The 24,981-nt window shown below is 41.4% G+C and overlaps 1 protein-coding gene across 33 annotated transcripts in view; it reads right to left on the bottom strand.

Annotated features, from left to right (window-relative positions):
• Positions 1-259: 259 nt before the first annotated feature.
• TRPM3 (transient receptor potential cation channel subfamily M member 3) overlaps positions 260-24,981 on the bottom strand; it is a 908,811-nt gene continuing 884,089 nt past the window's right edge. For 24 of the 33 annotated variants that reach the window (XM_031934063.1, XM_031934064.1, XM_031934060.1 and 21 more), the window contains 4 exons: positions 24,720-24,870; positions 24,404-24,603; positions 21,088-21,220; positions 7,187-8,639 (listed from right to left, as the gene is read on the bottom strand). In XM_031934063.1, coding sequence (XP_031789923.1) covers positions 7,187-8,639; positions 21,088-21,220; positions 24,404-24,603; positions 24,720-24,870 — 1,937 coding nt within the window. Of the gene's footprint in view, positions 8,640-21,087; positions 21,221-24,403; positions 24,604-24,719; positions 24,871-24,981 lie in introns of all 33 variants that reach the window. The other 9 variants (XM_031934069.1, XM_031934067.1, XM_031934070.1 and 6 more) reach the window with 3 other exon arrangements.

Below are 24,981 nucleotides of genomic sequence, written 5' to 3' on the forward strand. Positions count from 1 at the left end.
CAAAGTGCAGGGATTACAGGAGTAAGCCACCATGTCCAGCCTCAATTTTTAAATGTTTCAAATTAAAAAAAAATTTTGCTGGCTAATGATAACCTTTTCCTGCTGGTTAGATATGACCCACAGGCTACCAGTTTGCAACTTCTGCTCACTGGAACAAGTAATTTGTGGAGCCCTAGGCAATTATCTCTACTCCGAAAGTTCTTAGCATGAGGATGGTGAAGATTAGATGGCAGCAAATAAGTGCACAAGGAAGTCCAAGTCATGTTTTAAACTACTGAGTTTTTTTTTTTTTTTTTTTTTTTATTGCAAAACATTTGTTACAGAAATTTCAGAAAGTTTTTCCCGTGGTATCTGCCAACTTCTCTGAATTATATATCTAAACAATCAAGCTCAAAGTGCATTGTGAATCCAATAATAGACCTTTAAAAAAGAACAATTCTGCTAAGGATTTATATATATTTATAGTGTTGATAGATATGCAAACCATGGTCTATCCATACACAAAGAAGGAAAAGATGTATATATATTTAGCAAACCCAATTTCAAAACAATTGTATTTGTAGGAATTCATTTAAAAATGATATCTGAGTAATTTCCCCCATTATAAACTAGGGTTAGAACATTTACAAATGAGAGTCTAGGTCCTATGTTATGAAATGGCTATGAGTACAGTATACCGCACGTACTGTTTTTACACAGCGGTAGCAGCAATATAAACTCAGGTCAGACGCAGTAGTGACAGGAAGTAGGTAAGTCTTCATACCATGCTATGGTACTCTTCTTCTGAATCTTTCTTACAAAGATTCTGTGTTCAAGTTTAGAATTATGTGGCTAACAAATATACATGCATATATCATTCAGAACAACAGTAACTCTGAATAAGGTGAGTTTCTTTCCCCCCGACTTCAGTTCTTAGTGTATTTTGTGTGTACACTCACCAAGTCACAATCAAGAATCTGATCCTGTTGGCTCTAAATCAGAGGTTCCAAACTATTGCCTTTGGGACTGAATGCTGCTGGCAGACATGTTTGTTTGGCTAGCACAGTGTTTGGAAAGCTGAATTTGAATGTCTTTGTGGTGGGATGTGTATTCTCTCATGCCTTACTCACAAACCCTACTTCTTCTGTTGACTTTCACCAGTCAAATTCACACATTTGTGTTCTCGATCTGGCCCCTACACATCTTTGAATTTGCAGCCTCTCAATCTATGTGCAGATGGCTGGTTTTAATGATGTGTGGGAAGCTGTGGTGAAGATGTTGTAGGGCTCTTGAGATTTAGAGAGGCAAAAATTGGATGAGGTCAATGCGAACACCAGCCAGGGTAGAGGCAGGAAGAGGCTAAGTTGATGGGAAGATCAGGACTGGGACAAAGTCTAAATGTTTGGCTTTTTCCAAGTGGCTGCTGTTTCAGCTTACTGTGCCAGGGTCAACAAGGTATAAAGGTAATGAGGCAAGGTCTGTTGGTCTGGTGAAAAAGCAGCTAGTCTTGGACTAAGAGAAGAGAAGCAAGTAGAGGGCAGAAAGAAAGTCACACATCCAGGCACAAGGCTGAATTTTCCCCTTTGCCCCACAGGCCCCAGCCACCTGCCTCTTCCAGAGGAAGGCATGGGTCCTGATTGGCACTGACACTCTTTACAAAGCCTATGGACTTTTAGCCATACACATGTCTTTTCAGTTTCCAGCACACAAACATTGTGCAAATGCACAAGGGCCTGCAGGTTTAAGGAGGCCAGTAGACTAGGTAAGGTAAGGAAGGGAAAATTCACCTCACTCTTATTGCCATCTGGATTACCTGGTCACCAAAATCCTCTCTTAGATGACCTGTAGAAACAGTCACATGTTGCTTTCATTAGCAGTGATGTGTGCAAGGAAATCATCAGAGAAAAGATAGCACAACTACCTTCTGAGAGGAATTAAAAGAAAAAAGTTGCTTTTCCTTAATTGGAACCAACCTTTCTTTTGGTTGACTCCAATCTGAGAGACAGAATATCCAACTTGTAAAACGAAGAGAAAGCAGGCTGAGAGGAAAGTTTTCTCTATTCATTTTAGGAGCAGTCAGTTACAAAACTGTGCAAATTGGCTCCTCTCTTTTCCAGATGTTGAATGGCTTCTAGTAACGGTGATTTGCTAAAAGAGTAAACTCTTTAGAATCACCCAGTGCTTGATCAGACACCCAAACACACGCCTCCCACCCCCAGGCTAGGCTCACCCCCAAGGTGAAGAAGCCACAGACAAGGAGGGAGGTCTCTTGTCATATCATTGGATCACACATTCACAGCGATCTGCACACTTCTGCACTATCACAAATGGACTTGTCGCTCTCATCTCTGGCTTAGCAATTTACACCCAGTAGCTCTGAAGAATCAGAAATGTGTCTTGCATATATCACATATGCACAACACCTAGATCTTGGCAGACCCAAGAGGTGTTGGCTTGCCATCTCTGGGTCCCATGGCTATACAACCTGCAGTTAATACTTTATTTCATATTATTTGTTCAGTGCTTAAAAAAAAGGATTTAAAAATCTCTTGGTTACTTTTTTTTTGTTTTTAATTTTTCAAAACTGAACATAATCCCCATAGTAAGAAGCCCAACTGTTTGAGTGAATTCCTAACTGGCTTAAGCATCACAGCAGGCGATAGTAAAATGTTAAGTGCCTTAGAAAAGTCAAAAGAAATGCATAAAGCAGTACATGCATTTTGTCAACACAAAATTAAGACCGGGTTTGGAGAGAGATTACTTCATTTAAGTCACATTGTTATTGTTAAAGGATAGTGAGTTATAATGCAATATCTAGGCCAAATATATAACCACCTACACACTAGCATCACTTTATCTAGAAACAACATAGTGTTACTAAATGAACATATTTATAAAATACTGTACACTGCTTCTGCATGGGGTTGGCAGATGTAAACAAACAGCTAATTCAACTGGAGTTTAAATTATCATTTTAAGTTCATTTGTCATATAGTCTTTTGCATAACATGCCAGTTCATCTTTCATGAAATCACAACTTGCCTACCACAGCTCGCAGGACTCATTGGAGGATATACATCAGCTTACACACATATTTTACAGTAGTCTACAGGAACATGAAAAGCATCAAGCAGATCAGGAACAAAAATGCCCGGTTCACAAAGATGCTAAATAATATGGAATTGGGAACATAATTAATCACTGCAACATGTGCTTCTTTATTGAATGTTACAGATTTATAAATGATTATAAAGCTGTCCTGTAACGTTCATTAATACAACCACATGCTACAACTATGCTGGGTTAAACATGGGTTACATACATGTTTACATGTGTTTTATAATACAGCATTGCCCAACATATGAATGGTATAGCCTATAGATAGAGCATGATGGATGACTGGATAATATTTATCATCTTTAAAGAAATTAAACAGCCCAAACATTCAGGAAGATTAGACTGTACAGACTCAGGAAGTAAAAAAGAAAAGTACTATCCAGTTACCTACCATAATATTATCTATAGAAACCATGTTTTAGAATACATTTGAAACATTCAGAAGAAACACATTTTGTGTGTTTATGAGTACATTTTTCTCATCTGATTATTCTTATATATATATTTTAAAAGGGGAACTTTCAAAGTGCTAAATAATATCCTAGACCTGGAAACTCAGACATTTAAAAAAGTCCAGTTCTGTAAAGTGCTATATTATGACTGCTAATATACCTTTTGGCTTGCAGAGATAACACAAACTAGTCATGACAATTATACCCAAGCTTTCCAGCTCCTCATTCAAATCGATCAAGGAGGGGTCCTCTAACTATAAATATAAAGTATATTGGTTAAGCAGGAGACCTCCATGGTCATTTTCATAAAACATCCTTAAATTTTTTTTCAAAAGGAACAAGCAATTTAGAACAAATCATTACATATAGTAGTATATAAAAATTGGCACCTTTGAAGCAGATGATTAAACCGAAGCTATTACTTCCTTGAGCTCTCTATGACTTTATTTACGGTCCTCAGTAACTTGCTGCTCATAAACTGCTTAATTCACAAAGACAGGTAATTAACGTCCCCTCCATCAGGGATGTGGTGGAATCAATGGGCTGAGCATAAGCTGACTGCACAAGGCCACAGAATCAATGCCACATCGGTGCACAGAGAACCCGGAAATGGAAGGAAATGGACTGAAAAATAACACACATATATGTGCACAGGAAGGAAATGGCTCATGGAAGTTACACAGTTTGTGTCTACAGTCATTTAAGTTTGGCTTATATATTTCACACGTTTCACAGATGTTAGAACTTAATTTTCATGCACAACAAAAGAATCAGGTAATTGCAAGATCAGGACTGTTGAGTATTTAGTTTCCCAGTTCCTATATTTTTCTCTCTGAAATCACAATGAATGGAAACACTTGCGCTCAAAATGTCTTTCCCTCACTTCCAATCTGGCCCAGAATGAGGCCGTGGAGGTGTTTGATGTCAATGAATAATGTTTTCATCTCCTTCTTGGGTTCCTCTATAGACCCTTCAGGGAGCCTTCAGCATTGTGATTGTGCTCGATACTTAAAATCATCAACACGTTAGGATGTAAGTGCATTAAATTGGCAACATCTAATTTAAAGAACAAAAATAAAAAAATCTTGGTTCAAACTCTGGTGCTGAGATTTGGCCTTCCTGAGAATCACAGAGAGATGGTCTCAAATGTAAAGTGCCTATTATAACTGTATTAACTATGAACTAACATGGTTCCTTTTCCTCGTTATCAATCAATATGGAACCAGGGGCTCATGAACCCTTTCAAGTTATACTGCAACTTTGCATGTATGTACATTTTTGTTTCTCTCTGGAGAGAGGGCCTAGAGTTATCATCAGATCCTCATAGGGATTCACGACTCAAGGAAGTTTAAGAACAACTGATTTATTTTCAGACCCACTACATGTTTGCTGAGAGGGAAATAGCCAGTGTGGGGCCCAATAAAATGTTAAGTGTTTCTAGAACAGCTGTAAATAAGGGAGTCTGGGTGTTTGTTACCGATTCACCTAAATGCCAAGGAGTGAAAAAGGAATTAATTCTTTACATATGTGACCTCATCACACGTCTTATACCTGAATTGCTTATTCAGAAGAGTTTTTAGTTTGTTTGTTTTTTTATTTTATATTATATTTAAAGGCCATGTATTTACTTGATTTCACAAAATGAAGTCAAACTTGGTGTTTTCAATTATAATTAAACAAAAGAACCAGGTAGTACCTCAGGCCAGGAACAATAGGTTGTTTTCCTTAAAGGCTTTATTCTTTTTTAAACATTAATGAGCCAAATAGGAATCCAAAGATTTGGGGTCAAGATTTCTTTATCCCACTTCCAATCCAGATTCTGATCTAGAAGATTATGCCTTTACTTTAGAGTCTGTAACATTAGCTGGTTTAAAGTTGCATGTCTGTTCAGATTGTACTTAGTGTAAAAACTTTGTTTAGGAAAAGCCAGAATAAATAAGATGTCCCAATAGTGAGTGATTTCAGACAAAAAAGGGCAGAAGGCAAGCAGTGAGTCATTTTGACAACTCTAGTTTGATATGAGAAAAAGTCATAGGAATTTTTTAAAAATCATAATTTCAACATTTGGTCTAAGTATACTGAACTCTTTCAATGGAACTTCTTGTAGATTAAGAAAATCTTTTGATTATAGTTCAAGGTGATAGAAAAGTCCAAGCCTCTTAAGAAAGCTCTTTATGTCTGTTTATTTCATATATAAATATGTGTCTCTGCGTAAATGCATATACATGTGTATAAGTGGCATATACTATAGAATTCTTTATATGGTTTATTTGCTTTCTATTTTGGTCTACTGTATCTTTTTTTATAGCTCTGTCTATAAGAAAAATATTCATGGTATGCTTGCAACTGATGGCTTTGGGTTGATACCAAACTCCCAGTCAAATCTAAGGTTATTTATAGTTTTGAAACTCCCTTAAAAAGTACTTTGGAACATTTCCATAGAAAAGATACCAGCCCTTGAAAAACTCCAATTAAATTTATGCTGAGCTCAGATTAGATGGCAAAACTCTAGGTATGAAAATATCCACATATAACCATATATTCATATATAAAATGGTCATGTGATGAGTGGTGTGAAAAATTGGCAGTTACGTCTTGGAGGTGTTCAGGAGGATGTGGTGGAACCATGCAAATGATGACGGTCACACAGCAGCACAACACACGACATGAACGGTGAGAACAGAACATCCCACATGGCAATTTCAGGCTAGTTCTGTCCACTGTTTGTTTTTTTAAGTTCAATATTACATATTCATTGAATGAATTCATTGATGACAGGTGAGATACAAAATAAATTAAAAAATATAAAATTATTTAATTACATTCATCCTGAGCTTGCTCGACTAGACTTGAACGCCCACTGTATATAATAAATCACTTGACTTTTGTTTTTTTTTTAAACATCAACTCTTCTTTCATTTCGACTGCAATACAAAAAGGCATTTCTGTTCCCTTATTTTCTTCAAAAAAGGATAAACAGTTGTGGCACCAGAAGTGAATAGATAAGAGATAGGTGAACTATGACTGTTACCTTGTTTTTTCTTTATAATGATCAATTACAGAAGTGTTGGCATGAGAAGGATGTGGGACGTTAGGTAGAACTGCTTGCTGCCGGCTTATACTGAATAAAGAGGATGCTCTTCATCAGTCACCAGTGATGGAGCCAATGTGAAAAGAAAACAGAATGGAAGTTTAGAATATCTCATTGTGTACGCTGGCTATTTTATTTTATTTCGCAATTTAGCCCTGCATCCTACAACTCTTGATAATGGTCAGAAATCAACAGATGCCTCCTGGCATGGAGCGTGCTCGAAGCCCCTTGTTTCCCCTGCTCTCATGGCTTTCTGCCGTGACTGCGGATACATTCATCTCTAACCCTTCCTTCTCCCTCTCTTCCCCCTCCCTGCCCAGCAAGTGTGAACATGCCTTAAATCCCCTGTGTCTGGCACTGGGTCAGATCAAATGCTTTCTTGATCTGTGGCCCAGAAGTCACCTTTGAGTTAACACCTCCCAAAGCATTGCTTGTTTTGCTCAGCTAAGAATAAAGCAGGTATGATTCAAGAAAGGGGGAAAAGCTGGAGTTGGAGAGAATGTTAGGGCTGGATTCTTGAGCCTCCTGTGATGGATATTAAGAAGGTTTAGTTGTGCTTGCTTTCAAAGCTTTGGAAAGCCGATGTTCTGGACAGTCTCCTCATGGACAGGCTGTCCCCTCGGCCCTCTGGCTTGGAGGACTTGCTTCTCTGGAAGGGATTTCGCAGGCTTGCTGTGTTCCGCTGCCTGTCGAGTTTGTCACTGATGGAGAAGCTCTTCCTGGTGTGTGCATATGGCGCGCTTGGCTCCTCTGCCGAGTAGCTGTTGGCGCGCTCTATCTTGGGAACAGTGATGTTGTTGGACAGGGTTCTGTCTGAGTTATCACCCTCCTGGGAGGATATTGCAATGGTGGCTCTGCGGCCTTTGGCCTCGCTCTCCTCACTGTCAGAGCTGGGGTGACTCAGTTCTGCTTCTCGCTCAGGATGGCAGCAAGATAAATCCTCCACTTTGTCTCCAAGACCTCCAGGGAAGGCAGCTCTGTCCGCAATTGCTTGAGGGGCATTGACACACCTTGTGTCAATACAGTCTGTAATACTTGTGTATTCTGCTGTTTTCATAGGCACCCCAAAGTTGGCATAATAGCTCCTTGAGGGGGAAAACATAAAGCTATGAGATTTCACGATGGGAGCCTCTTCCAGAAGAAAGGGTGTGGTGGCTAGGTAGCGGCTGCTTTTGGAACGCTCAATGGTGTGGTACATCGGAGGGTCTGAGTCCCAGGGGTTTTGGCATTCTGGAAGGTGGGTATAGTCTGAAGAAAAAGATCTAGTGTCCATGGAGGTGATGTCCTCGAAATCAATGCTCCGGCTTGGAGGTTTGTCTGTGGGTGCAAGGGTTGCATAGGCACTACTTGAAGGGGCTGTGGAAGGTACTGGAGTTGAAAAGCTCGGCTCGCCCAGCCCAAGGATGTTCATGGAATTGTCCAGAGGGTCTATATCACAGTGGAGCTCATCCATAGCAGAGACATAGATGTCTATACACGATGATGGTCTTCTGGAATCGGGAACAATGGTCAAGGTGTTGGCAGGGGCTGCAGGAGCTTTGGGTTCTTTTGCTACAGAGTGGGAACTAGTAGCCCGGTGTAGGCTCAGGGACCTTTCTTTAAAAATACTTTCCAACTTTTCTATACCACCTTTGTCTTTCATATTGACTGAATAGAAAGAATGGCTTCGCATACGGGGCATTAAGGTTGGAGAAGTTGGGGACATGGTCTCCTCACCTGCAGGGTCTATACTCTCTTGGAGCTTGAAGGTGTTCCCTTCCTGGCTGTTGAAGCTGCTCTGGCGGACAATGTAGGCTGCGTCCGTGCAGTCCGAGGAGGTCCTCGAGCGGATTTTGTTGGACTCAGCCCTCTCCAGACCTGTCAGGCGCTCCAGGGCCGTGGCCATGCGCCCGATGAGGTCTTCCAGCTGTGCCAGCCGGATGTCCACAGTCTGGAGCGAAGCCTTCATGGAGTGCTCTCTCTCGTTGACTTCCTCCAGCCGCATGGACATGTTCTCCACCCTGTGTGAGGAAGAGAGAATGGGAGTCACTCGGCCTGGTTCATCTGCTGGGGCTTTAGAGAGCAAGGATATTGCCTGACCTTGGTACCTTCAATGCTGTCTTCCCAGAGGGAAGACAGGTTACAGGTGTTGAGACGGGTTGGGGAGGAGAGTACGGCATTGATGCTGTGACAGAATCCCAGAATTCAAATCTTTTTGAGCTAGAAGAGGTTTTAGAGATTATCTAATCCAATGATTTTTTTTTTTTTTTTTTTTTTTTTTTTGCGACAGAGTCTCACTCTGTCTGTCGCCCAGGCTGGAGTGCAGTGGCGCGATCTCGGCTCACTGCAAGCCCCACCTCCCGGGTTCATGCCATTCTCCTGCCTCAGCCTCCCAAGTAGCTGGGGCTACAGGTGCCTGCCACCATGCCCAGCTAACTTTTTGTATTTTGTTTAGTAGAGACGGGGTTTCACTGTGTTAGCCAGGATGGTCTCGATCTCCTGACCTTGTGATCCGCCTGCCTCGGCCTCCCCAGTCTCCCCAGTGATTTTTTTTTTTTTAGCTGTCAATCCCCCTTTCCCTCAATGAAATGGAATGCACAACCCTGATAAATAGGCACTAAAATGGAACAGTCCTTATTGAAGTAGAGTGGGGCCAAGCCCACCCTGGCCTAGCTGTGGCTTGAGGCAGGGCATAATGACCTAACTAAGCATTCTGTTGTTGGCTTATCAGGGTCACCCACAAAATGAAAATGTTGCATTTTGAAGATTTTACCCAGAATTTTGCAATGAAATTTTAGAATCTAGCTATTTTTATTGCAATACACATGTAAAATTTGTATTCCATGGATGGGGGTTATTTTTATTTTGCATTTATACAATAATTTTTGTTGCTATTCATGATCATCTTTTTAGAAGGTCATGTCTCTAAAGGAATTAATATGGCCTAGTTACTGAGGCATCCAGGATTGATCTAATCTAATCCAATCCTTTCATTCATAAAGGAAAAGCAAAAATCAAGAACTTAACCAAGATCGCATAAAGCATTTTGTTGTAAACACTGGAGTATCTGTCAATAAGTTAATCCTTCTACTCCTCTCTCTGTCTCTTCCTCTCTGGTTAGCTGATCACAGATGCCTTATATTACAGTTATTGCTAGAACTCTCTATCCTCCTGCTGGAAATTCTTTTCTTTTTAAAATTAAATTAACTTTTTTAGAGATGGGGGTCTCACTTTTTTGCCCAGGGTGGTCTCAAACTCCTGGGCTCAAGCAATCCTCCTGTCTTGGCCTCCCAAAGTGCTGAGATTACAGGCATTAGTCACCATGCCCTGCCTTTTGTTAGTTTGTTTGAGACAAGAGCTCATTCTGTTACCTAGGCTGAAGTGCAATGGTGTGATCATGGTTCGCTGCAGCCTCAACCTCCCAGACTCAAGTGATCCTCCTGCCTCAGCCTCCCTAGTTCTGGGACCATAGGTGGATGCTACCATGCTAGCTGTTTTTAAAATTTTTTGTAGAGACAGAGGCTTGCTGTGTTGCCCAGGCTTGTCTTGAACTCCTGGGCTCAAGTGCTTCTCATGCCTCAGCCTCCCAAAGTGCTGGGATCACAGGTGTGAACCCTGGAAATTCTTAGGAGCATGGTTTGTCTCATATTCCTGTTTTCATTTCTATGTGGCCAACCTAATACCTGCCAGGTGTCAACAAATGGGTCAATGACATTTGTGAACTTGATTTCAATTGTCACTCAGTCTGCCTGGCCATTTATTTAAGACAGAGGCCACATATTAAAAATAAAATCATACCTTATTTTTCACTTGCTCAAATTAACTTGGAAAGGACAAACTAAAGCCAAGTTACAATTTGAGCTCAAACTTTCACTCTTAAATGTCCAAAGACAAACCTTTTGGTGAATTTAAATGAGACCCAGGCACAACTTTTCTGGAGAGGATTGAAGTGACTTTCTCCAATCCTTCCAATATGCAAAGTAAATCGTTTGCTGATTCTTAAGGCACTTGCTGCAGGAAGACCATGGCTACACAATATGCTTCACAGTGAATGTGGGAATTAGGCTGGGTCCCTGCGGTCTGTGGGGGTGGTGGTGAGGTTTTAATGACAGCATCACTTCTATTAGGGAAGCACATACACTTCATATGCCAGAAGCAGGTTATATAATACAAGAGGCACGTGGATCTCTGGAAGACCTATAGACTTCTTAAAAACCTCCTCTCCTGCTGGCTAGGAGCATGGGGGTGTGACTCCCCTGCCTTGGGGCACATTTCTGCGTCTCTCAGGAACCCCCCACCCCCACTCTACTTTTATCCTTCAGCTTCCCTTCACCCAACCAAAGGTCCCAGCCTGCCCTCAAGAGCCCTGCTTGTCATTTTTTCTTTTGCTCCCTCCTGCTGCCCCATAACCAACCCAGCGCATCGCAGGGGCCAGGCACACTCTGCCACCATGCCCAGGTGTATTCCCGGAAGACTTGTACATTGAGCTATTCTGTATCTGGCAAACTCAACACCATGCACTAAGCTGACACAGCTAATTCAGAAGGAAAACACAGCTTTTCCCTCTTTCACTTCATTTTGTCATATAAACATAGCCCAAGAAATTAAATTACTTAAAATAACAAGTTTGCGTGTCTCATAGACTTGCAATTACTTTTTCACTATCTAGCCTATGGAGTTTGATTTTGCAAGTACTGTAGTTAAATTTTTTACAATGCAATCTGTTATATTTATTTATTTATGTTTGAGACAAGGTTTCACTCTGTCACCCAGGCTGGAAGGCAGTGGTGCAAACATGGCTCACTGCAGCCTCGACCTCCTGAGCTCAAGTGATCCTCCTGCTTCAGACTCCCAAGTAGCTGGGACTATAGGTGAGCACCACCATGCCCAGCTAATTTTTTGAAAACTTTTTTGTAGAGGTGGGTTCCACTATATTGCTCAGGCTGGTCTTGAACTCTTGGGCTCAAGCAATCCTCCCGCCTCGGCCTCCCAAAGTGTGGTATTACAGGCATGAGCCACTGCGCCCGGCCAATACATTTTGTTAAGTGTATAAAATACTTGTTCATTTAAGTCCAGAGGAGGATAGATCATGCATTTCTGTAGCATGAGATGTTTTGCTTAACATACTTTAGGTATTGGGTCTCACTAGCTCTCTAGTGCTAGGAGAGTAATAAGAGGCAGGGTAGTTTTATTTCTCCTTCTCACTTTCTCTCTGGAGCCCAGTGTATATAAGGTTGGTACTGACAGAGATGAAGTTGCTGTTTTGACCTAACTGTAGTCATTGGTCTGAGTGCTGTGACGTATCTCCTTGCCATGGCCTGTGCTGTGGGGTCCTCTCTGTCCACATCCCACCCCGACCTTCAGCCCCAGGATCCAACACTATAGAGAAAATTTGTAGGTGAGAGGCAGAGCTGATGCACCAACACATAACAGAAGAGTCAGGACCTAAAAAGCCGTGTGTCCCTATAGCCCCAGCTACTCAAGAGGCTGAGGTGGAAGGATGGCTTGAGCCCTGGAGTTTGAGGGTGCAGTGAGCTCTGACTGCGCCATGGCACTACACACAGCCTGGGCAACACAGGGAGATCCTGCCTCCTTTTATTTAATATTTATTTATTTATTTATTTTTCCTGAGACAGGGTCTCACTCTGTCACCCAGGCTCGCGTGCAGTGGTGTGATCATGGTTCACTGTAGCCTCGACCTCCCAGGGCTCAGGTAATCCTCCACTGTAGCCTCCTGAGTAGCTGGAACCACAGGCATATGCACCACGACACCCAGCTAATTTTTGTACTTTTTGTAGAGACAGGGTTTCGCCATGTTGCCCAGGCAGGTCTCAAACTCCCAATCTCAAGTGATTGATCACCCGCCTCAGCCTCCCAAAGTGCTGGGATTTTTACGGGCAGAAGTCACCACACTCAGCATTGGTCCAGAGCCAGGACCTGGTTGCCTGAACATAGGCAGTAAACTGGACATAGAAACTGAGTAAACTGGACACAGAAACTGAGTAGCCCAAGGAGATGAGAGGAAAGCAGAGGAGGTACGGGGGAAGAGTCTCTTCAGGGAAAGAGAGAAGGTACGTGGTGAGAGCCCCAAGAGTAAGGAAGGATGGCTGCAGGGCGTGGAACCAGGGGAGGGAGGCCTGTTGGAACAGGGCCAAGCAATATTCTCGTCAAACCTTAACTCCACTCTGGGCTCTGAGATGGGCTGAAATGTAAGACTTGACTAAAACAATAATGGACTGTTTTCTCCATTTTCTCCCAGAATTCTGGGTGTGAAACAAGCCAACCATTTAAATGTATGATCACTTAAGTCATGGACCCAACTGATAGGGGTTTGACATACTGGTTATAAAAGAATTAAAAAGTCCTAGAGTCAAGGTTGCCTATGTTTGTTTCATAACTAGACTGGTTCTGTTAATCTTTCTTTCTTTTTTTTTTTTTTTTGAGACGGAGTTTCGCTCTTGTTGCCCAGGTTGGAGTGCAGTGGTGTGATCTCGGCTCACCACAACCTCTGCCTCCTGGGTTCAAGCAATTCTCCTGCCTCAGCCTCCCGAGTAGCTGGGATTAAAGGTGTGTACCACCACGCCCAGCTAATTTTGTATTTTTAGTAGAGACGGGGTTTCTCCATCTTAGTCAGGCTGGTCTTGAACTCCTGACCTCAGGTGATCCACCTGCCTCAGCCTCCCAAAGTGCTGGGATTATAGGCATGCGCCACTGCACCTGGCCTTCCTTTAATCTTTAAAAAGTTTTTTTGAGGCTGGGTGCAGTGGCTCACACCTGTAATCTCAGGACTTTGGGAGGCCGAGGCAGATGGATCACTCGAGCCCAGGAGTTCGAGACCAGCCTGGGCAACATGAGGAGACATGGTTTCTACAAAAATAAAAAATTAGCTGGGTGTGGTGGTCCATGCCTGTGGTCCCAGCTACTCAGGAGGCTGAGGTAGGAGGATCACTTGAGCCCAGGAGACTGAGGCTGTGGTGAGCACAGATGGCACCACTGCACTCCAGCCAGGGTGACATAGTGAGACCCTGTCTCAAACAAAACAAAACAAAGTTTCAGTGTAATTGGGCAGGTGTCACAGATATAAACAGGCCTGAGGTATACACCAAGAGTTTTGAGTCGTGATTGTAGTCACTGAGAACTGATACTGATCAAAGAATTTGGGGGATAAAAATGGAGATATATATGGATGATAAAAAATTTGTGGATAATTTAAGGAGACAGATTCCTAAAGTGACTAAGAAGAAAAGAGGCACTGCAGAGAGGAAGAGATGCTATGAGAGGAACTCCTTATAGAAATTTCCCTCTTTCATATCTCCAGAACTCGAATGGCTCATTTCTGAATAATTCAAGTGGTGATCAGAGCAGGGACACAATAGGGTGCTGGAAAGCTGTTGGGTGGCCATGAGAGGAGGCCCAATAGGTGGGTGCAAAACCCAAGCTAAGATGATGACTAGCCTCTTCAGCCAGTGAGATGAGGAAAACAGCATTCAAAAGAAGATTCTAGCAGCACGGAACATTTTGACTTTCACATGCGATTTCTTAAGAATTGTTATGCTGTTTTATGGAACCTTATCTTCTTTTCTGATAACCTTGAAATGTGGTGAAAGGAAATGAGGTAAAATAACAAAGTATTGGCAGGCCATGCCTATTCTAAAATTCCTTCATCCCCTGAGTGCTGGCAGTGGGGTGCATGTAGGATGAGGGCAAAAGCAATCCCATATTGCATGAACTCAATCCTGTTGGAAAAGGGCACACAGGTTTCAAATCAAAGGCAATCATACAGAATAGCTAAAGCAAACTCTTGCTTATCCACAAGTTGATATCTAATCTATGAATTATTAAGTCCTTTAGGGTCACCTACCCTTCCCTTTGGGTTAATTATCCTTCTCATTAACTCTGGGGAGAAAAAGAGAAACAAGTTTAAACTTAACTTGGTTAACGGAGAGACCAAAGATCAGCTTCGGAAAAAGATATGGTGGGTGGTGGATGAAGCTCAGCTTTTTGGCTTACACTGATTTAAAAAAATATGACTTATGAATTTCATATCCCTAAGTCATTTCTCTCTGCCATTGTTATAAAAAATTATAAGTTGAATGTACTATTTTTTTCTGGCTTTTTACTTAATTTTGTGGGTACATAGTAGGTGTATGAATTTATGGGGTACATGAGATGTTTTGATACAGGCGTGCAATGGGAAATAAGCTCATCCTGGAGAATGGGTAACTGTCCTCCCAATCATTTATCCTTTGAGTTACAAACAATCCAATTACATTCTTTATTTTAAAATATACAGTGAAGTTATTACTGATGATAGTCACCCTATTGTGCTATCAAAGAGTAGGTCTTATTCATTCTTTCTACTTTTTTTTTTTGTACCCATTAACAATTCTCATCCCCTCTCCAATCCCCCACTACTCTTCCCAGCCTCTGGTAACCATCCTTCTACTCTTTATGTCCATGAGTTTAATTGATTTGATTTTTTAGGTCCCACAAATAAGTGAGAACATATGATGTTTATCTTTACGTGCCTGGCTTTGAATATAATAGCCATGTTTCTATCACTTTTTGGATCTAGGTAAAATGAAAAAGGGCAAAAAACTTAATGGCTTGGGAAAGAATACTGGATTAAAAGATGACACTGGGAATAGTGCTAAATCCTCGCATTTGCTTAAATGTTGTCATCAAGGAGAAAATTCAGACCTCAAACTTCTTCTGACAAGTGAAGCCTGGCAGGTAGGGTGATGGTGGATGATCTGGATGCTTTAATCAAGAGTCTGGGAATTAAATGACTACAGGCAGGCAGATCAGGAGTGTAGGTAAGGCAGGCAGGATGTCAGACGATCAAGGCAGGGATGCACTCTGTGACAGTGGAGAGCATGCCCAGTCCAAAGACATCTTCAGGATGAATTTTAACAATCACTGCAAGTCCAGCAAAACAGCCCTGTGTGGGTAGATGCCACCCAAAAGTCACCATTTTTTGAAGTATGCTTTCAATGGGTTAAAGGAACCCGAAAAGAACTCCCTACTGTGATCACCAGAAAATGTAGGTAACCCTTAAGAACCAATGGGAAATAAAAAGAAATGCCAGGAAATTGGAGATAGAAAAAACTTTTCCTGATATTTAAAATTCCTAGATTCTAGAAATTATATAAATTTGACATAAATTCTGGGCAGCATTATAAAATGTCTCAGTAGTAGGTACTTAAACAGATGGTATTTTTTGATTGCTTGAAAACGATAAGGTTAGTTAACAGGAGACTGCATGAGATCATTATTAATCTTGCCCCTTTTTTGATAATCAAGACTAATATATTGATATAGATGCACAATATCTGTGATGTACATTGTGATTTTAGCCAGGAGGTTGACATCCTGGGCCACCTGGAGAAATGTGAATACCTAGCTGGCTAATTAACCAAAGGAAAGATGATAGAGCAATGAGCTAATGTCATGAAAGACATTTTTTTGGAGTCATGCAGTGATCCTCTGACTTGGTTCACCTGATCTGTGCTTGTGAACATTTTGGTGAGCTATGTCAAAGACATGGTAAGTGTGGTTATCAAACAAACAATGGCTTAAAGTTTGATGAAAAATTAATATGCTAGGTGAAAAAAATCAGGATCCAAAATTACTTGAGGTGCTGAAATAATGAGCTAAAGGGAAAAAAATAAAGGTAATGAATATTAAGTCTTGATTCTAGGTTAAAACAGACATTTCACAAGAAGAAGTTTGAGCATATTGAATCAGCTCATGTAAAAAAAAAAAAGCCCTGGTTTAATTCATTGAAAGTGTACTCTGAACCAAAGATGTGACTTGGTTGCTAAGAATAGTAATATAATCTTATAGCACACCTAATGTGTAGGTCAAAAAATAATAATCACAATTTGTTGAAAGCATAATACCTCATATATGCATCTCAATAACTTTTAATACTCTACAGTTAGGTCTTAATACTCCATTTTACGAATGTGAACATAGGTTAAGAGGAGTTAAGTAAGCTGCTCAAGGTCACACAGCTAGTTATTGCAGAATTAGTATTAAAATGTTGTTATATTATGCACAGTGTACTGTGTTCTTTCCATTATACCATGGAGAGAACTCTGTATGTACTAGTCCTACTCTGTATGTGCTAGTCCAGTACATGGTAGGTGCTCAAACAAAGTAAATGAATAGATAAAGGAATTAAATCTAGGCTCTAACTACAACACAGGGAATTGAGTTTAACTTAGGCACCACATTTAAAGGATGTTGACAATTTAAAGTGCATACTTGAGAGAGTGAGCAGGGTAGTAGATGATCTGCTGGAAAGCAGGGTAAGTAATGAAATGATCTTGGGATATCTACTTTGGAAAAGACACAGCACAGTGGGAGATGACAATGATCTTCACATATGCAAAACATTATTTCAGAGAGAAAAGATTTTTTCCCCTCCCCTCCCCTCCCCTCCCCTCCCCTCTCCTCTCCTCTCCTTTCCTTTCCTTTCCTTTCTTGGCGGACTCTTGCTCTGTTGTCCAGGCTGGAGTGCAGTGGTATGATCTCTGCTCACTGCAGCCTCCACTTCCTGGGTTCAAGTAATTTTCCTGCCTTAGCTCCCACAAGTAGCTGGGATTACAGGTGCCTGCCACCACGCCTGGCTAATTTTTGTATTTTTAGTAGAGATGGGGTTTCACCATGGTGGCCAGGCTGGTCTCAAACACCTGAACTCAGGTAATCTGCCCACCTCAGCTTCCCAAAGTGCTGGGGTTACAGGCATGAACCACTGCACCCAGCCTTAATTTTCAGAGAGAAAAGTCTTTTCCTGTATTCATTCCTAAGACTGGTAGCATAGGCGGTTTCTTCTCCTTTCCAGGAGGTGTTCAAATCAAGGTTGGGTGTAACTAGACAGTGCATTCTTTCGAAGTAGAGTTCCTATATCCCTTCCTGCTACTCAGGCCTTGCTCATGCTAGTTGCTCAGAACATGTTTGTTAAGTTGCCATTGGTCAGGTGTGTGGAGGAAACAACTGCTTTGGGTACAAGCAATCTGTACTCAGTGACTTCTAGAACATTTTCCAAATATACAATGCCAGAATTTTATATGCTCCACAGTGAATAATTCAGCACCATCCTCTCCCAAGTTTGGACTTATAGCTGTCCATTGGTTTTCATCAGTGGTTCTCAAAGTATGGTTCCCAGACAAGCAGGGTCAACAATAACATCAGTATCATCTGGAAACATTTTAGAAGTGCAATTTTCAGGCCTTACTCCAGACCTAGTGAATTAGAAACTTTAGGGATAGGAAGGGAGGGTACCCAGCAACCTGTGTTATAACAAGCCCTCCCGATGATTTTGAGACCTGTTAAAGATTGAGAACCACTGGGTTGGATGTTTCTGGTCATCCCTGCTGGGATGCACACAAGAACTCAATGAAGTTGCATGTTTCCTGAGGACTGAGGCCTGCCTTGTGGATCCTTAGTGTGTGGTTTACTGCCTGGCGATGGTGAAAGCTCAGTATTCACATGTTGAAACAGAATTGAACTCATAAAAGGATAGTGAGCACAGCATTTGATGGAACAGGCATCAAGAATTGGTTATCTTCAGCCAAGAGTCCACAACTCCTCATCGGGGAGGGGGGGTGGGGGGGAAAGCTAGTCACCAGTGTTGCCTAATAGATGAAAAGCTTGGTTATTTGAGTATAATTATCATTAGTTAGATATTGTCCCAAGTAAAGCAGAGGGCATTGGTTACTCTACTGGCACATTATATTCTAGAATTGTATTGCTCTAGATGCATCAGGGTCATTGCTGTATAAAAAAGCGGAAAGACAAGGATTTTCCAGAATCAAGTTCCTATGAGGTGTTAATGATATCCTGAATATTGTATTTAGCTCTTTACATGCCTCTATGATGCAAAAGTGTGATTGAATAATGAACCATTTAAATGGATAATGATGGGAGTATCTTTGTATTTCTAAGAAGATTCATGCAAATACAACCTGTATAAATAACTTGTGTTTTAAGGGTAGTGGCAGGAGGAGGAGTATGAAGCTCACTCTGGAAAGAAACTCCTTTTCCTAAGTCTTTGAGTAGGACAAAGAGGCAGCTCTTAATGTTGTTGATTTCAAATCTCTGTTACTGGGGTTATCTAACGTGAATGTAAAATTATATTCTACATACTGTATAGAATATATACAGCTAATTTAAGTAAATTTAACCATATGTACCTTTCCAAACGTGTATATACATACATATATATACACATGTGTATATGTCTCTATCCCTATCTTTCTCTCGCTCAATCAAATGTAAATAGGACAGGTGATCTCACCTGCCACTCCATTCAGAATGAACATGTTCTAGAAGATGTTTGAGATTGGGAATATGGATCTACTCTTCCCTTGGTTAGTCTCTGTTCCGTTGCACACCCCATGGTGTTTCTGTTTTGCTAAGTGCAATTTCAGTGTTGAGAGACATGATTTTTTGGTTCACTTACAAATGCAAAAAAAAAAAACCCCAACAACAACAATGATAATAACAGCATTAAAATTCCAAAACCCACACAAACAGAAGCAGCAGAATGAAGCCTGGCTTAGGTTTGTTTCTCTGGCACCTGGGCTTGGTCTTGAAGTCATCTTGGTCTTTCAGGCCCCTGTTACTCCAGAAGGTCAGCTTAATGCCTAGGACGCAGGAAAGGTGGGTCTACATTCTGTCCTGGACTTCTGGGAATTGCTCACCTTGGCCATCCTCTTTGAGGATGGAGTTCTGTAATCACCCAGAAAGGTACAGGGCCTTGAGGAAGGAGTATTCTTAAAGGGTTTGCAGGCATGGGGCCAGAGGCTCAAGTGGATGTACTGTAGTTTCTTTCTGTTTCTTTTCAGAAAGAATTAGTGAAATGGTCACAATTTATTCACATGCGCTGGTGCCTGCACCTCCTTGTTCTTGTTTCTCAGGGAGGCGAAGCCTTCCTTGCATCTTAACACTCTTTTTTCCCTACCTCTCTTTCCCCCCAGGTCTATGGCTTTTCTGAATTTAAAAAGCATTTCAAAGGCCTGTAGACAAATGCTTTGTAAACATGTCTGAGCAATGGGTAATGTGTCCACATAGAACAATTTCTGGGGAACCACATGGTTATATGTCCACTAATAAATAGCTTTCTCAAGGCTTCAGAATGAGAAATATCTTCAGATTTTAGTTTCTCCTTCCGTTTGCCAGAAAATTGCTTTACATTATATCATCATAAAATGGTCTATTTTGCAGCAACAGATGTGTATAAAATCTGTGCACAGCTTTAAACTTTATTAGTATTGGCTGAGTACCGATGGATACTATCACTCAATGGCATATGTGTATGTACCTACTTATATAGACTGAATTCTTCAAAGAAATAAAGGGCCAGGGACAAAATATACCATTTATGTAATTCCTACAGAGCCACTAGAGAAGCCTGAAGTGGATGAGCAGACAAAATGTCATTTCATAAAAACTGGAGGTGACTGCTTTGAATCTTAAAAGCCTGAGTCATACTGAATAAAGTCGTCAATAATGTTAGGCCTTTCCACACTATTTCTAATTTGCTTCTGCCATCTTTATATTGCAGATGCTTAAAATGTAAAGTTACACCTATGTTTTGTAATATTCTGGGTGTTCTTCGGAACAGTGGTTCCCAAATGCTAGGTTTTGCATGTGCCAGCCTGGAATGAAGTTTTTACTAGTCTACAGCAAAATAAGAAAAATAAGAAAATGTAAGTGTATTTTCATAAAGCTAGACTTATTAGGTGTAAATAATTCTCTTTATTTGAAGATCTTGCTGTCTCTCTTTTTAATACCCTGAGGTGTATCCTTCAGACTGAAGATTTTTCTTATAGCCCTGCTGGCTATACTATTTGTCCAATGAGATCTAAATGTATATAATCACTTGGTAGAAAAATCTGCTTTTATTTTATTTTATTTTATTTTTGCTTTCATCTTGTTCTATAAAAAGGAAAAACAAAATTCTGGGGGAAAATCCTAATTATTATTTTAGCTAATTTATAACTCCCTTACTGTCATTTATTCAGAAGGTATTGGGCATCCATATAAGGCAGGCACTAGGGCTGTTGAACTCCTTTGAAAAAGGCATTCAGTAGTCTACACAAAACATAAATTAATGGAGAGCCTAGAGTCAGGTTGAGTCTCATTTGGTTTTTGTCTGGGTCAGAACTTTCCAGTTTCTGCTCTGAGCCAGCAACCTCAGGCCTGTCCTGTACTCAAAATTCTCTTCTGTCTGGGATGACAGCTGCTACTGCCTGTAGAGAAGTCTAGGATCTATAAGTCTGAGATTTTGATCTATAGACACTTTGGGCAATGTTCTGTTTTCTCATAAGCTCCATGATTTCCCAGACAATAAAAACAAACACAAAAAGTCTCTGTTTTGTGACTGTGTGAATAAATTCAATGGATAAAGCATGCCTTGGCACAACACATCTGCGGGAGGCATGTGTCCACAGAACACACCTTTCTGAAGTCACCCGTATCCTCTCATCATTAGACGAGTTGAACCGATCATCCTTTTCTCTGAAGTATTCTTCTATGCACTGCTCTTCAAAGTCATGTACTTTCTTGAGCTCATCATCGGTTATGAAGAGTTCTGTAAAAAAAAAAAAAAAAAAAAAGGAAGCCATGAGGGAGAGAAGTAAAAGCGATGGCATCTGATTTGTGGGACTAGTGACATTCCCAGTATAAATCCAGGTGGGAAAAGGGGCCTAGATTCCTTGCTAGGTCTCAAATGAAATCCAAATCCAATTAGGCAACCTGCATCCAATTAGGCAACTTGCATCACCGTCGTCTTCCTGAACATGAAATTTATTATGGGTCTGTGAAGTTCACCTGGGCATATCTGGTTTGCTGCAGGAGCTGGGTAGAATTAGGCAAGTTGTGAGGCCAGGGAAAAAGCTAAATCAAGGAAAGGGAAGCTATTCAGAGGATAGAGTATCTTGAAAGCTCAAAAACTTCTGGGCTGGGGATGTGGCAGAGAGACATTGTTGATTGGCCTTACTAAAAGCCCTTTTGCAACCCCATTCTCCTTTTTCCCTTTCCTGAGCTTAGAAACCCAATACAAACATTTCCAGTTTCTCTTGAAGCTAGCAGCAACCACAATGACCCAGTTTGGGCCAAGAAATAAAAGAAGTCTGCTGCAGGGAGGAGTGGTGTCTTGGGAAGAGATTTTACTTTCCTGATAAAATATAGAGATGTGGTTGCTTCTTTCTACAGTTTTTTACCTTCTCCTCTTTTTCCTGCCTGGAACATGAATGTGATGACTGGAGGTGAGGCACCTATTTTGTGGCCATGAAACAAGAAAGCACAAAAGGAATAGCTGAGCCTAAAAATAGCAGGACTCTGGATCTTTGACTTCAATGAGCCATCGTTGAGCTCTGGGCTCTTCACTTTTTGTTAAGTGAGAAAAAGAAAACCTTATTTATTTGCGTTATTGTTAACCTGGTTTCTGTCAATAGAAGGTAAATGGATTCATAACTGATATAGCAGTAGAAAGAGCCCAGTGGAAAACTGAACCTTTAAGTTGTTTATGAATCAGGGTTGGGGGAGAGAACTGCTTTGCCAGTTCTTCAACGGGACAAGTCGCTCTTCTAATCCCATGCCCTAGAGATGTGATAGGGATTGTTCCAAATATTTGGAGCCCTGGATTTTGGACCCTCGGGGATTTAGTTTGCTGAGGTGGCTCTTGCTTGCTTTGAGACATTAGCCTGAATTTGCCTGGGGCATGGAAAGTATGAATGTAAAAGCAGGCGAGAGAAAAGAAAATACCAGAAATCAGACTGCTCTTGTCAAATATGGGAGGCTTCCTGAGGTGAGGAAGACCTGTATCACAGGGGACACTTGAGATTCACTCATGAAATTACACAGAGCATTAGCCTGGAGGGAGGGGAATGAAAAAAGGCAGTAAGAGAGAGGCCCTCAAAGCTCAGACGATTGCTATTGCTGCTATTGCTATTGCTATGTTTGAGACTCAAAGGAGTATATTTAACACTTATTCTGCTGGCACTTCATTTAACTTTGGCTATGCATAACGCCTTTTTAACAAAAATAAAATACTATTTTTTAAAAACTCCATCAATATGTCAACTTTTAACAATAAAAATTAAATTTTACATTTCAGAGTGTTTTTGTTTGAGACTCTGCCAGAACTTGGCAGTGCCCTGGATTCTTTTAATTAAGGCTACAGATGGATGGTGAAAAGTTCACTTTCCCCAACTGATTCATACAATGCAGTCTCTGACTTTCACCCTTTCCGACCCAGCCACAGCAGTAAAATCTTTCTTCTCTGAGAAAGTGGACATGGCTGCTCTTCCCTTCTGAGCATCCAGTGACCTGGCAATGCTTTTATTGCTACCATTGGTGATAACAACAAGAAAACCCTGAACAGCAGCTGCATGGAGCTGACTCCCATCTAGCCCAGTGTCTGGCTTGTTCAGGTTCTCTGGCCTTCTGTGAGGGTGTGAGCACCAGAAAGGAAATGGATCTCTGGACCGTCCTACTCCCTGCATTGTATTTACAAACACTCTCTTCCTAAGCTCTCTGGATAAGTGAGGTTCCTCTTCTACCACAAATGAGTCATGTTTTATTGTAAATTATTTTGGGACTCTGAGCTAGCCCTCAGCATGTTTATCCACTGTAGGCTATCATTCATTAGAGCATCCCACTGCCCCTGATTTTGTATCTCATGCTCCTCCACATTGGCTGGAGTTCCTGAGTCGAGAAGCTTAGGGTTTATTTCACAGGTCATCCACCCCGAGCCCTCCAGCTTTTCTCTTTGCTTAAATTTGTGTTTCAGATGAAAACAGTGAATTCTGGAATTCCCGGGTCTCTCTAATTTTAATGTCTAAAAAGAAGTTGGGCATTGCAAGTTCAGGGAGGGTGTTAAGGACTTCAGATTTAGAGAAGCTGTTGACCAAATTGTTTTGGTTTCAAACCTTAGGTATACTGGTGACCACAGAGAGGGAGGTAGACTCCTGGGCTATAATCCCAGAGGCTCTTGTTCAGTAGATTTGAGGTAGGTGGCCTGTTTGACACACTTTGAGAAACTGTAGGAGCTTGCTGGTATGGGACTGGATTCCCAGTGGTTCTTAATGGAGCGTGATACCCAAGGGGTATTTAGGAAATCTGTGGGAGTCACTAGTATTTAATGTGTGGAGGCTGGATATGCCAAACCTCCTGCAATGTGTGGCACAATCCTATACAACAAGGAATTGTTCCACCTCAGTGCTAATAGAACCTCCTTTTAGAAACACTGGGCTGGAAGGTGGATGGTGAAGGGTCTTCTGTTTTGTCCTCTGAGTAACAGAAAGGAGGGCTGGTCTTCTCATGAGGCAATCTAGGCACAACCCTGAGGTTTAGGAAAATGTTTAAGATCAGAAAAAAATTATAGGTCCAGAAATGATTGCTTAAATTATATACAATGTAGCCTTGGGTGGCATATTAATATAGTTGATGTATTTTGGGTTGAGATCTCTGGAAAGCAAGAAACTTAGAACTTATGAAGGTGCTAAAACAGCCCTGCTGGAGACTGATTGTATCTCTCTGAGAAAGACATGAGGCTCAGAGTGCTCAATTTCAGCCTCTACCATCTTCTTTCTGACATTATTTCTCATTCAAGCCAATTCCCTTATCCCCCAGTCCTCTCCAGGTCTTCAGAGTTGTCCGCAATCTGCAGGAGGCGGGAGGAACTAGGTGGCCATGTGATCCTGCATGATTGCCTATAGGAAGTGGTAGGGATTTCTGAATTGTGGTGGCTGGGCTGTCGCTTGAAGCTTACTCAGGCCGTAGTCCCTTTCATCCGGGTCGCTCTCGTGTTTCCTCCATCGGCAGCACAGGTGCTGGAATATCATGGTCATGTGGCTGAAGATGATCAGGGGTGGGGGCAGAACCGGTCTTTCATGGAAAGTCATGATGAGCTGATACCTCTGAAACTTCCACACTTGGTTGGATATCGATTTTACTTCAAAAAATGTGTTGCTAAAATAGACACCAAAGATAATCAAGTGAGAAAAACCCACTGTTTTCTGAAGCATCCACTCCCCTTCACCCCTGCTGTCCTTGTCCATCCCATGTGCTCTGAAGGATCCACTTACTTAAAGACAGCAATGAGGAGGTTGACCAGCAAGATGTTTGCCACTAAGAGGTAGCAGGCCATGATGGCCGGCACGATCCAAGCTCCTGTCTTGCAGGGAGGCAGCTGGATTATTTTACCATCCTCTCGGGTCTCATTCTGTCCACAGGGAGCTGGAGGGAGCAACACAGGCAAGAAATGAGAAACTGGCAATTTGCGTTAGAAAAATAATAATAATAACAAGATGGATTTGTATGAGGGTTTTAGATGGAAGAAATACATAG

This window comes from Piliocolobus tephrosceles, chromosome 14 (assembly GCF_002776525.5).
Source record: "Piliocolobus tephrosceles isolate RC106 chromosome 14, ASM277652v3, whole genome shotgun sequence".
NCBI classification, from domain to species: Eukaryota; Metazoa; Chordata; class Mammalia; order Primates; family Cercopithecidae; genus Piliocolobus; species Piliocolobus tephrosceles.